The 15,385-nt window shown below is 33.1% G+C and overlaps 1 protein-coding gene across 4 annotated transcripts in view; it reads left to right on the forward strand.

The window, feature by feature from the left end:
* LOC106872965 (SH3 domain-containing kinase-binding protein 1) overlaps positions 1 to 10,315 on the forward strand; it is a 360,206-nt gene extending 349,891 nt beyond the window's left edge. For all 4 annotated transcript variants that reach the window (XM_089366667.1, XM_089366670.1, XM_089366668.1 and 1 more), the window contains 2 exons: positions 1,623 to 1,731; positions 7,875 to 10,315. In XM_089366667.1, coding sequence (XP_089222793.1) covers positions 1,623 to 1,731; positions 7,875 to 8,143 — 378 coding nt within the window. In that variant the 3' untranslated portion in view covers positions 8,144 to 10,315. The remainder of the gene's footprint in view (positions 1 to 1,622; positions 1,732 to 7,874) is intronic.
* Positions 10,316 to 15,385: the final 5,070 nt, after the last annotated feature.

The raw sequence follows: 15,385 nt of genomic DNA on the forward strand, positions 1-15,385 counted from the left end.
CAAGTGCAAGAGAAGTTCTAAAGAACAAATAAATCTATTTTGCATTTATTAATCAAAAGAAATCATTTGACAGCATTCATTATTCTGTAGTGTAGTAGATGCTAAGGAAAATGTAGATGAGCCATGTTTGAGAGTGTATAAGTGTGTGTCTATTAGAATTCTGTTATCTACTCCTTTGTTCATTTTAGTCATTCATTCTGGATACACAATATGGCAGTCTTATAAAGAATCAGAACTTCAGATGTGATAAACTCATGGAAATAGTTAGCAATGGGAACAACTATAAAATGAACTTCATTAACTGCTTAAGTGGCTTACTAGGAGTAGTTAATAATTTCTGTTTCCTAGATAATCTAATTAGTGTTGGAAGTGGATATAGTGAAAACTAGAATAAGAAGGATGGAAAAATTTACACAGCCTCTTTTGACATCAAAGAGTTTCTGTCTTCATGTGAAAGGTATACAGCATAGTAATGAGACATAAACACTGAATGTAAAAATCTGCAAAGACTTAAAAGAAATGAAGCAAGCATGTTTCATTTCATGTGTAATGTTTTACTAGCATAAGCACAAATGACCTTAAAATTAAAAAAACTTTAGCAAGATGTGCAGGTGGGAATGTGTGATGTGAATGGGTGAATAAATAAGTACTGTATGAAGAATTGCTATGTACTGTCAGTGAAATGTATCCAGGATGAGGAAGACTTGAGAAGAAGTATTGAGTTCAGGTATTGGAATACAGGACATCACAAAGTAAATGACAAAATACTGAGATGTTTACAATATTGCATACCCATCTAACCCAAAATGATGTGTGTGCATGCATATTTGAACCAGGAAATTTGTTAACCAAGTTAATTTTGAGTTACTCTTATTTCTAAGGTATGTGTGGTAAGTATATCAAGTTGGGAGTAACACATTTTCAATGCTGTAAGAGAAAGATAAACATTAGCTATCATCAGAATAGATGTGTTAAAGTAAAATAAATTTTAAATTACCAGAGAAACTTAAGAGCAAAAAAAGATTATCACATTTTTATGGTTGATGCTTTTCGAACATATCTGTTCTAGTAATGTTTGAAAGGGATACACTCAAATAATGTGTACTCATATCAGCACAAAACCACAGATTTGTGGGTTATAATTAATTGAATTAAACCAATATATATCTTACTTTCATTGACCCCCAGATAGAAGTAACTAAAGTCGAACTCGGAACATAAAGGTATATAGCTGAATACCACAAGGCAAATTCTGTAGCATTCTATTGCTTCTTCACTCCCACACCTTAATTACATTAAAAAATATCCAATATTCATACCCTGTTGGATATTCTGAAATAGATTTCTTATTTTAAGTAGAACTGGATGTAAACATTTGTTAAGATTAATGTGACTGGAGTGATAAAAAAAAAATACAGAGAGCAACAATCATTTATATATTTTAAGCTTTTCACACAATCTAGTGTTTGGACTCAAGTTAATGTCAAAGTGAGGGTTTTTTTTAATTTTCCAGTTTTTATATTCACTGTGTTCAGATAGTGAAAATATAATCAAATCTTACTTGGAATATATATGTCCTAATTAGTTAATTACAGCTATTTCTTTCTTTTCTGGAATTTCAGAACAGAGAAGTTTCAAAATTTGATTCAGTGCCATCACATGTAACAGAAAGTCATACTAAAGCAAAGTCACCCAGTGGTACCACAAGTTTTGAAGTCTTGGCTCAAAATGGTAACATCACATATTAACTATAAATCAAATTATGTTTTTTACTGCTGTTATAGTATTTATTATTCTACCACTGCTTGTTCTCATGTTTTTCTTTTGATTTATGATGAAATGAGTTTTTACGTGTTGACATTTTCTGAGAGGAGGGATTTTCTTGTACCATTCATTTATATAGTTAAACACATCTTTTATCGAGGCTGATAAATTGAGAAAAAGAAAATAAGCTCAGTCATCCAGAAATACAAAGATGAGACTGCTATTGTGTGTGTCTTTGTAACTATAATAATATGAGGATTATTCAGTTTCTAGTCGTCCCAATCAGTGCTGAGTCACTACAAGGGAATCTGTCCTATTTGAAAAGTGTACACTTCAGTTCTGTGCACACTTTATTCATTATAATCAATTTCACACACAAATGAATTTCTTGGAACCATGAATGAAAGTTCTGTTGATGTCTAAAAAGTAGTCGTGCTTATATACAAGTTGACCACTATTGCCAGTGTATCTTTCCATACTGTAGTAAAACATGCTTCCAGAAATTTTAAGCAATCTCATTTTTAGTCATTCAGTTTGATTTAATAATTCAGAAAGATTGAAATGAACTCCTTTGAATTTAAAATAAAATGTTTAATGTAATAATTAAAAAGAAACTCTTATATTGCACATAAAAAAATCTTTATAGCATAAAAGAGTACTAGAAAAATAGATATTCAGAGATGAAGCAAAAGGAGTTGGAGAAAATTAAACAAAGATCCCAATGAGAAAGATCCCAATGAGAGCAAAGAAGATGGAAGACAGATGAGGAAATGTGATGCAATAAGACTTGGAACAGTGTACTAAATTGCAAATAAAGCTAAAGTTCAGTAAACTGATGGTGGGGTATCAATTTCACTTAAAGTGACAATAACTAATACTTCAGGAAGGTGATGAGTTATTGATAAGATAAGCAGAAAAATCTTAAATTGTAATTTGCTCCTGGAGAGAAGAAAAAATAAAACCAAAACCTTAAAGAAGAGAGTAAATAGTTTCAATAAATTATGAATGAATTTTCTTGAGAAAAAATATCTGATCTTTGTTAACAGGCAAGGTGACAGCGATGGATATGTTTCAGTTTTATTATTATTATTATTATTATTAGCAAATCTACCCATCTACGATGAAGGCATAAAATGAGGGAGGGAAATCATAACAGCAGTATGTATTGAGAAATGTGTAAATGGACTTGATAGATTACTGGATGATGTCTTTGAGAAATCACATTATTGTTGATGATACAGCATTCTATTGCAGTTATATGACATGTTTGTGACTAAGTGACGTGATAACCATTCACTCCCAACCTCAGTATCATGGATGGTTATCTAGACCACTCCTAATGAAAGCCAGAGCTTCCTTCAACCACTACATAAAAAATATTAAGAAAATAATGTTATTTAGATATACTTTTATTTTAGTTGTTTACACTATTTTACGCTAGTTTATACTCTTATACATTCAAAGTTCACAAATTTCCTTATTTAACTTATGAATCATATTCCTTTCGATGATATCAATATAATTACAAAATTTCTTTGTAGATGATATTTTCTGTTTGGTCGACACTAATTTTCAAATTACTGGAGTCCATTGCTCTACTCATAGTAACATATAACTGGCCTTGTGTAAGCATCGGAGTGGGTAAAAATACACCTACACAATTAAAGTTTAGCCCTGTGCCTTGTTTGCTATGAATGTGCAGGTGGAATCTTTAGGGTTGCAAAAAATCAAACTAAGACTTACCTCTCACTGTTCTATGTGAATAATGTCTGGATGTTCTGGTACCATGGGTTATTTTGACTGACAAAACTGAGATGTAAGCAACAGCCTCTTCGATTAGCCATTTCGATTAGACTGACACACTTCAATAACCACTAAATAATGACACTATATACTGACACACACTTTTTCCATTTTATTTTTGCTATTGACTGTCCTCACAACCCCCTTCATATCTACAATGGGGATACAAACTATATGATGAAAATCCAGTTACTCATGGTCGGTGAATTTCTGATAAAAATGTGAAGGTTGTTTATCAATTCAAAAATCAATATCCACGAAATAATCATACTTCCTGAATTTTTAATGCTAAAAACCTTCCTTAATGACTGTCTTTGTAATCCCAAAAGATATTGTAACCATTGGTCCAGCTATCTGGCTGTGAAGAAGGAACAGACAAAGAGACGGACATAATGCCCATTATAGTAAAATAGCAAATCTGCCCATCTATGATGGGAAATTAAGAGATAGTATCACAAATCTAAATCCTCTAAATTCATGAAATATACCAGAGGAAATTCAAAGTTAATCCTCATCGCCAGAATTTTAACAAAAAAAAAATCAAAGGTGATTTATTAATACAAAACTCAATATCCACTAAATAATCAAACTTTATCACATTTTGTTCACTAAACCTCTGCCTGATTACCTTCTTCGTAATCCTGAAAAACATCATGACCATTGGTCCAGCCACTTGACTGTGAAGAGAGAACAGACAGATAGACAAACATAATGCCCATTGTAGTAAGATTATTGTTATATATATTCACTTGTTTTATAAGCTGCATTAGAGTGAATATGTGATCCATCATACTGTCTAACACACTTTATAGAACAAGTAAATATATACAGGCTGCCTCTATACATCACTTTCATTAATTACGAAAAGGCCTTCAACATGACTGCAAAAAATGCATAATCAAGGCTATGCATATCAATACATGATCACCATTGATACCAGTGACATCTATATTCTCATAATTTTCACACTTATATTCTTACTAAATTTTGGAGGTTTGTTATTCAGTTTCAGGTGTACTCTAGTGCATATACTGCATATGAAGCTTACATTCTTGGATAGTCTACCAATGGTTCCATTACATCTCTTCTGTATCCATAGTATACATTGAATACAGCACATGAAGTTTATACTTAGCCCTCTTTTTTTACATATTGAGCAAGGCCATTTCGCTCAAGGTACCAGGGTCCTGTCTTTCCTATTTACTGAAACCTTAGTCTTTGACAGGTTAACCATAAGGCCTCTCAATTCCAAGTTTAGCTTCCATGCCTGGAATAACTTTTATAATTTCCTTATAGATTCAGCATATAGGAGTTCCCATAGACAGCCAGTCTTAAACTTTCAGTACTGGCTTGGAGGACTATGATGAATAGGAGAGGACTGAGAACTGAACCTTGATGACCTCCTACTATCACAGTGAATTCATCACTGAAGTCATTGCCAACTTGCACTTTACTTGCAGCATCTTTGTACATCGTCTGTACTGCCCATGCAAGCCAGTCATCTACACCTAGTTTCCTCAGAACCCACGAAATCACTGAATGTGGTTCCCTGTCAAATGCTTTCTCCAAATCAATGAAAGTCAGGAGTAACAGTTTATTCTTAGTCTAATATTTCTCCTGCAGATACCTCACTAGGAAGATTGCATCTGTGATGCTTCTTCAGGGCACAAATCCAAACTGCACCTCATCCAGGTTTATTATGTCATTTGGTCTAGAAGTTTAATTTTTCTATAGTTGCTTCTCTCTAAAGCATCACCTCTGCCCTTGTAGATAACTTAACAACCTGAATGGTAATCTTATATCCTGCTTCTTCAGATATTTGAAGCATCTCTGCAGCTATCCCCGATGGTCCCACAGCTTTCCCCCTCTTCATATCCTTGATTACTTAATCTACCACACTGCTGTCAACTTGGATCACTGGTTCCTCAGTTGGATCGGCATGGAGTAATTCCTGTTCATCCCATGTGTTCTCCACATTCAGCAGCCTTTTATTATAGTACCTTCATGCCAACTTCTTTTGCTCTATATCAGTGGTGAGTTTGCCATCATCATTCTGATCACACTTCTCACCAATATGATATGATATTCTCTCTCAAACATGGTCTTGCAATTCTGAACACTTCCCACCTATGATCCTCATGTTGCAGGATACCAGCAAATCTCTTCATTTCTTGCTTTTAGCCAAGTACATCTGATGCCCAGATGCCCCTCAAGTCATTGTTAGTGCTCCCTACTACCACTATCTTTCCAGTCTATCCAAACCTGTCTCTTAGCCTTACCTGCCCTATCAACTTTATCATTCCACTATCATATTACTCTTTGTTTGGCCAGAACATTGCTGTAGCTATATGTCTTATATGTAACCCTAAGTGGATTATTTTGTAAAAATTTCCAGTTGTCATCTATGCTGCAGGTATCTAAATTTACCTCCCTACATTCATATGCATTACAATTTCTCTACACCTATTTCCAATTGCTGAATCTTTTAATTTCCAGACCTTCCTTCACCATGCTGTTTTTCTTTTCTGTGTCTACCTAATCCTGTCACAGAAGTCACTAGCCACTAACCTATGTTGCAAGGTGCATTCTTCACTAGGAAAAGGTTTGGTATTTACATTTCCTGACAAGAATGTAATCAATCTGATTTTGCTGTATTGGTAGGTGATGTAGTGATTGGCTGGATTCTCACACCTGTCTCATTTCTCTTGCTGTAACATGTACATCACAAAAACCATCATATCTGTTGAAGTATGCAGCTACAATAATGAGGTCACTGTCACTCATTGAGGTAGTCTGCTGAAAGGTCTTAGAAACAATCCTTCTGTTCTTCTAGTAGTCTTGCCTGTGGTGCGTATGCCAAGTAAATGTTGCTATAGTGTTGCCTATGATTAGCCTTAATTTAATTAGCCTGTCATACACCTTGACTACTTCTGTTACTTTATCAATCCATCTCTCAGCTAAGAGTACACCTACCCAACTCCTACCATCATTGCCCACTCAGAAGTGTTTGAATTGCTGTATTCTACCCATGAGAAGTTTAGTTGAAGATCCTTTCCATCTTACCTTTTGCCCACAGCACTTATCCATTTATCTCCACTCCAGCATCTCTGCAATCTCATTATACCTACCCTTCATTCTGCCTATGTTTCAAGTTGCTGCCCTATTGTTTTGGAATGTGCAGCAGAAGGCCTGTCTTAGCTGTAAAGCTGTTTGGTTCTTTGTTGATCAGAGTCTGACTGCATTTCTACCTGTGAGGAATAAGAGAAGTTGGGCCATATTTGGCCAGCAGATTAATTTTTCCTTTTATTAGAATTGCCATCATTCATTCATTATTCTGTACATTGCTATATATGTTGCATCAGGTACCACACAAATATTAACAAACAAATAAAGTCAGAAACTAAAGTAAAAAAAATAGAGCGATTCCAAATGCTCTAATACAGTGATGAATTACTATTAAACAACTTAGAACATAGACACAACTAACATAGATCCAGCCAAAAAAAGGGGTTTGTATGGTGCCCATTACTCCATCAGAAACAGCAGCCAAATTTCCCCCAAGATCCAAGCCCATATTCCTAGAATATTGAAAATAACGAGCACTTGAAGAAGATTAACAGCTATGTGATTAAAACAACCAAGATAAGGACATTAGATCAAATATAATACTCTTTTACTTGTTTCAGTCATTTTGACTGCGGCCATGCTGGTGCATCGCCTTTAGTCGAGCAAATCGACCCCAGGACTTATTCTTTGTAAACCTAGTATTTATTCTATCTGTCTCTTTTGCCGAACTGCTAAGTTACGGGGGACGTAAACACACCAGCATCGGTTGTCAAGCAATGTTGGGGGGGACAAACATACGCACACACACACACACACACACACATATAAATATATATATATATATATACGCATATATACGACGGGCTTCTTTCAGTTTCCGTCTACTAAATCCACTCACAAGGCTTTGGTTGGCCCGAGGCTATAGTAGAAGACACTTACCCAAGGTGCCATGAAGTGAGACTGAACCCAGAATCATGTGGGTAAATAAATTACATCAATTTCAGTGTTCAACTGGTACTTATTTTATTGGCCCTGAAAGGATGAAAGGCAAAATTGACTTCAGTGGAACTTGAATGCAGAATATAAAGACAGACAAAATGCCACTAACAATTTTGCCCAGTGTGCTAACAATCCTGCCAGCTCACCACCTTATATTAGTGTATAATGATAATAGTAATTCTTCATCTCAGTAATTCAGACAAAACTTAATTTTGAAATATTTATTTACTTTCATTTTTCAGAAATTGGAAGTAGTTTTACATCTGATGAAGTAAAAGAACTTATTCTTGAGATAAAAGAACTAAAAAAAGATATGGTATCCAAATCCTGTTATGATGAGCTCAAAGCAGACAATGAACAGTTGCATCAGGAGATTGAGGCCCTAAAGAGTTCTTTTCAGCGAAAATTTCGCAATATTGTTAATGAGCTGGATGAAGAAAAGAAAGTTCGTCTGAATATGCAAGTGGAAATAGACAGGATGAAAATGTTAATCTCTGAGTCTACGATCTGAAAGTTGCTGACTGCAATACCTGCTGTTTGGAGAATGTAACAAAATTAACCATTTTCTTCTTCCATATTTCCCCACCCATACAGACATTTGCCTTGTCTTTCATCATAAACATTCATATTCATATATATAATCCATTTCCACTCACTCTTATTATATGGTCGTATTTTTTATTTTAATTTGAAAGTATTGGAAATGTAAATTGTACTTATCATTTAAAAACTTTCTCGGTATCCTATATGGTGCTAAAGGCATTATTAGGATTGCAATCCAAAAAAGAACCAATTTACAACATTTTCTATTTGTTGTAGAAATATTTCATAAGCCCATATACTTGTACATAGTTAAATATTATGGGCTGCCTACCAGACTTGTTAGTGTAGAAACCAAAAAATAAAAAGGAAAAACATTAGTGATGCGGTGACAATATACTTAACAGCAAATATTGTGAATGCTAAATACATTTCTGTAAAAAATTGTTCTTTAACAATTATTTTGTATTTCTATTAAATGTCAAGTCAATCAATTCACAATTATCTGCTGATAAAGTTAATAATTTGGGGGCAACAGCACTATATCATTCTCTCTCTCTCTCTTTTTCTCCTTCACCAGGTATTACTGCATCCAGTTGTTCTTTACTTACCATCTTGTAACCAATGAATAAAGACTTAAAAAAGCAGTTGACAGCTGTATCTTAGTAATTAAGAGAGAAATACAAATTAAATGAGTATTCTCTGTAACAAAGATTGAAATGAGTATTCTCTGTAACAAAGATTGAAATGAGTATTCTCTGTAACAAAGATTGAAATAGAATATTGGATTTTTCAACTTTATTTCTTTAAATTTGTTGTTAAAATCTCAGTATTTTGTAAGTTTACATTTTTTTCATTCATTTCTTTATGTTCCTTAGCTACATGTATTTCTATAATTGCTTTAGGTAATTAACAATAGTTTTTCTTCATTAAATATGGTCGACAGTTTATTTAAGATCTTTTCACTAAGATTTTTAGAAATGGTTTATAATAGAAGAATAGTTTACTTCCATAATAATCACTCCTGAATAAGATTGAAGTTTTAATATATTTTCTATAAATATCAGTATTCATTGCATGTTGCTCTCTAAAAGAACACTTATTAATCTCAGTACATAATTGAAGTACCTTTTGTCTTAATGCTTAACATTCCTCATTTATTCTATCAACATGTTTTTTATTTCATATGTGAATAATGCCAAGAGTTGGCTCATTGGTAACAAAATTAGCTAAATGTAACATTTTGTTGCAATTAGTAACATTTTATTGTAAATGCAGTTTGAGCAACTCTTGTAAATGGATCAGCATAGCATTGTTTTCTTATCTGAAACGAAACACTAAATAACTATTAATATGTACGGCTGTTGTAATTAAAGTTGATTGTAATATTTAGTTTTAGAATAGCCATTGCTTGCCATCATTTTCTTTTCTTGTGAATGATAAAATATATCTGATAGATGACATTGGTTTTGAAAATTCAATTGTGTTTACTTATGAACTAATTGATTTATATAGATAGAATTTTTATTTTATATCAACAAACCCTCAAGTTTAAAAGTTTAGTGATATTATCCAAATGTATATTTCAAATTAGATCAAATACCAAACATGTTTTGAAATATGTTATATCGAGTAATTTTAAGAAATCAACTTTATATTAAATTTTTATCTGTTAGACATAATTATTTTACTGCATTATTTGAGGAAATCATCTTCTATTGATTGCCTTTCTCATGAAATGAAAAATGTTTTGAATGAAACGTTCAATTTCATAAGAGAACATGCAGTGCTGCTTCAATTATTCATAAAAATTAAAATGTTTTAAAGTTATTTGACTCTAAAATTAACCTATTGAAAGCATAAGATTATGTTTATAAAATTCTGTCTTTCAATTTTTGTTGTAGGAATTCATTTACACAACTTTTTAGGAGCATAATTTCAGTATATATAAATTTTCAGGAATATTCTTATATTTCACTCATAAACCTGTCCAACAATTTTTGTTGTTCTTATTTTATTGGTGGATTTTTCTTTTGCCATCATTTTCATTCTTCTGCATTAATAGAAATAACACACACACAAATATTGTAATATATTCTTGAAAAGCCAACTAAATTATGACAACAATAAACTTGAAATGGTATCCTATTAGTCTGTTGTGGTATTTGCACTTTGAACTGTTAATTGAAAGCTAATTAAGATATGACTTGAGGGCTTTTATATGTAAAATTTACTAATCCTACTATCCTGGAGAGTGTTGATGAACCCCTGTCAACTTCACATGTGATATGTGACAAAGTTTATTGATCAAGACTGCAGATGTGTAGTATGTTTGTTATAACTAAAGTACATCTCTCAGTCAGTATTATACTATAGCAATACTGTTTCCATTGTGAATTTACAGTCTTAAACAAAAGAGAATTTGCTTAGAGATATTGAGCAGGTCAAGAAATTTCATAGCTGCTCATATCTTAGAATTCTGTGTGTATGCATGAGAGAGAGAGAGATTTGTAATATAATTCTAGAGGCTTAACTTCTTAATCTTATATATTTTACTGACTTTCAAAGTGCTTAATATCATAAGATGTTAAAAGCTGGATCCCATTAATTCCCTTCATTCTTTATTAGTATATTATACTATGAACCTTTTCTTGTAACATTAGTTCATTATCTTTTTTTAATTAAAATATCAAAGAAAACTGATCTGATTTCTGACAACCAAGTTGTTTACAGTCTCTATTCAAGGTGTCTTTTGTCACCAAATTTTCACTTAGCAACACTTTCTTTAGTGTAATTTATTATTATTATATATATATATATATATATAATTTATAGAATTGTTACATTAAAATAAAGAATTTGTTAGGATACAGTTTGCTGCTTTATATTTTGTAACATTGATTCTTTCAAAAATGTTTCCATTTCATAGATTTACAATTTCTGTTTAATTGTAAACAAATTAACTAAGAACTCTGGCTGGATATTGTAAAGGAGGAGCTTATTCAAAAGAGCATTTATAGTTTATATCTGCTATGGCTGAACTAATAATGATTATAATAAATAGTTACAATAACTTATAATAGTAAATACTTTAGAGCAAAAGATATGCTCTCAACAAGGTGAGACTCCAAAGCACTGTCAATTCTTGATCAAAGCAATGTAGTTCACTTAACCTGTTAAGTTCTCTTAAGAAAACGCACCTTTGTAAAATATTTGCTCAATGAAAAAGATATGAACATTAATTATCACAAGCTGATTGAATGCCTTTCAGTATTTACTTTCATCCTTCTGTGTTCTGAATTGACTTTTCTTTCTTTGCATCTAGGCTTGATGAATACCAATCATGGTTTATTGTCATTCATTATATCATTACTTAATAAATTCAGCAAGTTAAAATGTGTGTTCTTTTCTTGAAGTTAATTTACTAATTCTACATAATGTTAACAAATACATCATAGCATTTATCAAAACAGGTTGGTTTGTTTTTATCTCTTTATTAAATACACAAAGTATATTATTGAAACTGTTGTAGCTTATTGATATTTTCTAATTTGCAATATAAAGTCAGTAAAGTCACGATATAATCATTAAAATCTTTATGTTTTTAAAACAAAGATTGTCAGTTATCTCCAAGAATAAAACTTTCTTTTAATTTAAAGAAAACTAATTCGTTTTGAAACACAGAGAAAAATTCTTAATGCTACATATTTTCTCTATTGTCCTCTCAAAGATTAAATATAATATTGTTTAAAGCAAAAACCTTATTTTGCAATGCAGTAATTCTGCTTTTTATTAAAATTAAGTAATTTACAATGCTGAAAAGAGTTTTTGACTGGAGGGGGGGGGTCATCCCCCCAACCCCGTCTACCTGTGTAGTTTACAAAAGTTTATTTCGTTCATCCATCTCTCTCTCTCTCTCTCTCTCTCTCTCTCTCTCTCTCTCTCTCTCTCTCTCTCTCTCTCTCTCTCTCTCTCTCTCTCTCTCTCTCTCTCTCTCTCTCTCTCTCTCCTTATTGCACTGCATTAATAGAAATAACTCTACCTCTAAATTGGGACTGAATATGCATGACAAAGTCTTTTATTAAAATCTGTTAATAAACCAACAAAATGATCAATTCTTTTGAAAGTAAAAGACTTGATGAAGTCATGTATGTCAGTTTTTTAATAGAATAATATATTCTGCCACTTATTGTAATTGACATCACAATTTAAAAAGAATATAGAATGGTTTGGGTTATAATTTTTTTTAAAATAAGCATTCCTGATATATATATATATATATATATATATATATATATATATATATATATATATATATACACACACACATATATTAGTCTCAATGAACTGAAAATAATTTGTTCATGTAGACAACAATGATGTTTGTGTGAATTTAGTTTTATTCCCTTTTCTGATCAACAACTTCTGTGAAGTTGTTCTCATCATAATTTATCTTCTTGTTATTATCTCCTTTAACCAATTGTATGCTTCATATATCAAATCCAAAAATTCTATAATTATTAGAATCTCTGGAGAGACGTGTCTTGTAACCACATAGCATGGACTAATTTTTTAACTGAAGTGCTGGATTTGTCAATGTAGTTTGCCTACATCCCATCATTAGATCACTAATGTAATGTGTCTTTGAATAAAATCAGATTCAATAATGTAGTTGAAATAGTTTCTTTCTTTATCTATTAAACGAAACATTTGTCTGAAAGTATGTTGTCAAAATCATTTATCTTACTCTAAAACTAAATTCTGAGTAATTTTCTTCTATTTTATCAATCTCTCATTTATCTTTCTACTTATAAATATGTTGTCCAATAAGATGCATAAAATTGTATGGTTATGTTAGGGGTATGAAAATGATAAGAGTTGACTGAAACAGTAGAAAGTTAAATGCATGTTGTGACATCAATTAGGCATAGAGTAGATTCAAACCTGAATTGGCAAATTTCCCATGATGTTTCAACAGCACTTTTCTCACAGAAAAACAATAGTGACAACAGTTACAATGAACACATAGCTTTGCTAAACCAATTTATGTCTTTGCCACTTGATCCTTCTTACCTCTTGTATGTGGGGGGGGGGGTAGAATCGAGATAACCGGTTGACCCACCCCCTACGAAAGCTATTGTTCTCAACAATATGTCTCTTCTTCTAGTTTTGTATAGTTATAAATACAAGAACTCCATAAGCCAAAGTCAGTTAGTGAGAACTGAGTAGGTTGACCGGCTGAATGAAACGCCGTCATCAGAATGAAAAGGCACAGAGGGACAACTATGGTAACTCACCAACGAAGCAGTTGTTGTGTCCCACCACTCTTGCTCTCACTAGCTCACTTTCTTTTCTCTACGACATTACCCTATCTTTATCTGTGGTTTACTACTCCGCAATGACAAGAACACAAACTATACAAGGAAAATCTACAATATCTCTCTTTACCTTGCATGCTTTACAAATTATACCAGCCCCTCATGGATTGGCTATATACAAAGTAACAGTAATGAATATTTGTTTAAAACATCAATCACTGTTCTTTCACCTTGCACATCTGCAACATTGACCACCTGATACAATTGGTAACTGCTGACCGCCAACATATATCATTACATTCACTGTTACAAATGGTGACCACAGACTCCACCTAAAATACTATTACAAATGGTGATCCCCGTCTACAAAGAACCACTGCCTTGTGATGCACCTTTGTTCAGCTTGTTACAGAACATGTCACAAAAAGCACTATACTGCAATGCAATCTGTGATTCACTTCACTACAATGCAACACTCCCAATGCACAAAGATTTTGCTGACCATAGAATCCCATAAACACAGCATCTCAACAACCACCTGCCCAGAAACTAACTGGAAGAAAATATGGAAGCCCACACATGCAACCTTTTCAGCTCACACACTTTTCATCTCATCCCGATGTACAGACACTGCATTATCTACAAACTTTTCTGCAAATTTAAGACTCTCATGTAGACTTTCAACAACCCCTTTTTCTTTGCATGCACCACTTTTTTTTTTTTCTCACTTTTCAGCAGTAGACTTTTAACAAAGGACACTATTTTCAGCTAAGTTTATCACTTTTGTTTATTCATTTTCATACTGTTTGTTTTTTTTTTGCTGCTTCATACAACGTTCATACATTCACATTCATGCATCACACCATGCCCTTCTCACTTGTTTCTCATCCTCTCTGCACCCTTGTAGACTCTTGGTCAGTCACGTATTTAATGGAGAGAGTTGTTTGTACTTTACAACGCACCAGCACGCCTCACTTTCACTTTCAAAGCATTTAATACCTCAATCACTGGCATCTTCAACACTGTATTTGTAATCACTGCACTAGCATACTGCCTCAGCCTTGAGCCCAGTTACACACACACACACACACACACACACACACACACACACACACACACATGCAACTCTATTATGCCTCAATTGCCTTGTTTTCAACATGTCGGTGCTCACTCAGCTCTTTTCCTGACTCACTGCATGTCAGATGTTCACATGCTCTCTGCGCTCTTGTTTAGACATAACTTCCCTCTGCTAAACCCCTGTTTGGTCACGTAATGAATAGAGAAAGTTACTTGTCTCGCACATCACTCCAGTATGCTGCAGTCTTTCTTGCTAACCTCGGTAATTACCCACGACAATAGTGCCAGACACATTTCACTTCTCAAAAACCTTCAAGGCATCTTACAATGCAATCCTGCAAGAAGATCTGTGATATCATGGATTGAGAATACACTCACTGATTCACCTGAGCTTATTCTACGATAAATTTTGATAATTGCACCTGCACTCATGTATACGCCCTCATGTGCACATACATGCTAACTCATTCCCACACTGCCCAATCACTGACTGCACATTTTTGCACACAAAGCGACACCACTATTCAGACCTATCTGAATAGAAAATTGTCCTATATACACTTCAATGATCCTTTCTCCTGATATGTGAAATTTTTCCTCAGCCATGCATTTCCTTCTCCTCCTGGATCATTAATTTCTTTTTCTTAGAAACTCTCTGGAAGTAAGTAATGTAGTGACTTCATTTAGGCATAGAGTAGATTTGAACCTGAATTGGCAAATTTCCCATGATATCTCAACAGCACTTTTCTCGCAGAAAATCAATAGTGACAACAGTTACAATGAACACATGGCTTTGCTAAACCGATTTATGTCTTTGC

This window comes from Octopus bimaculoides, chromosome 19 (genome assembly GCF_046866305.1).
Source record: "Octopus bimaculoides isolate indiv1 chromosome 19, ASM4686630v1, whole genome shotgun sequence".
NCBI lineage: Eukaryota > Metazoa > Mollusca > Cephalopoda > Octopoda > Octopodidae > Octopus > Octopus bimaculoides.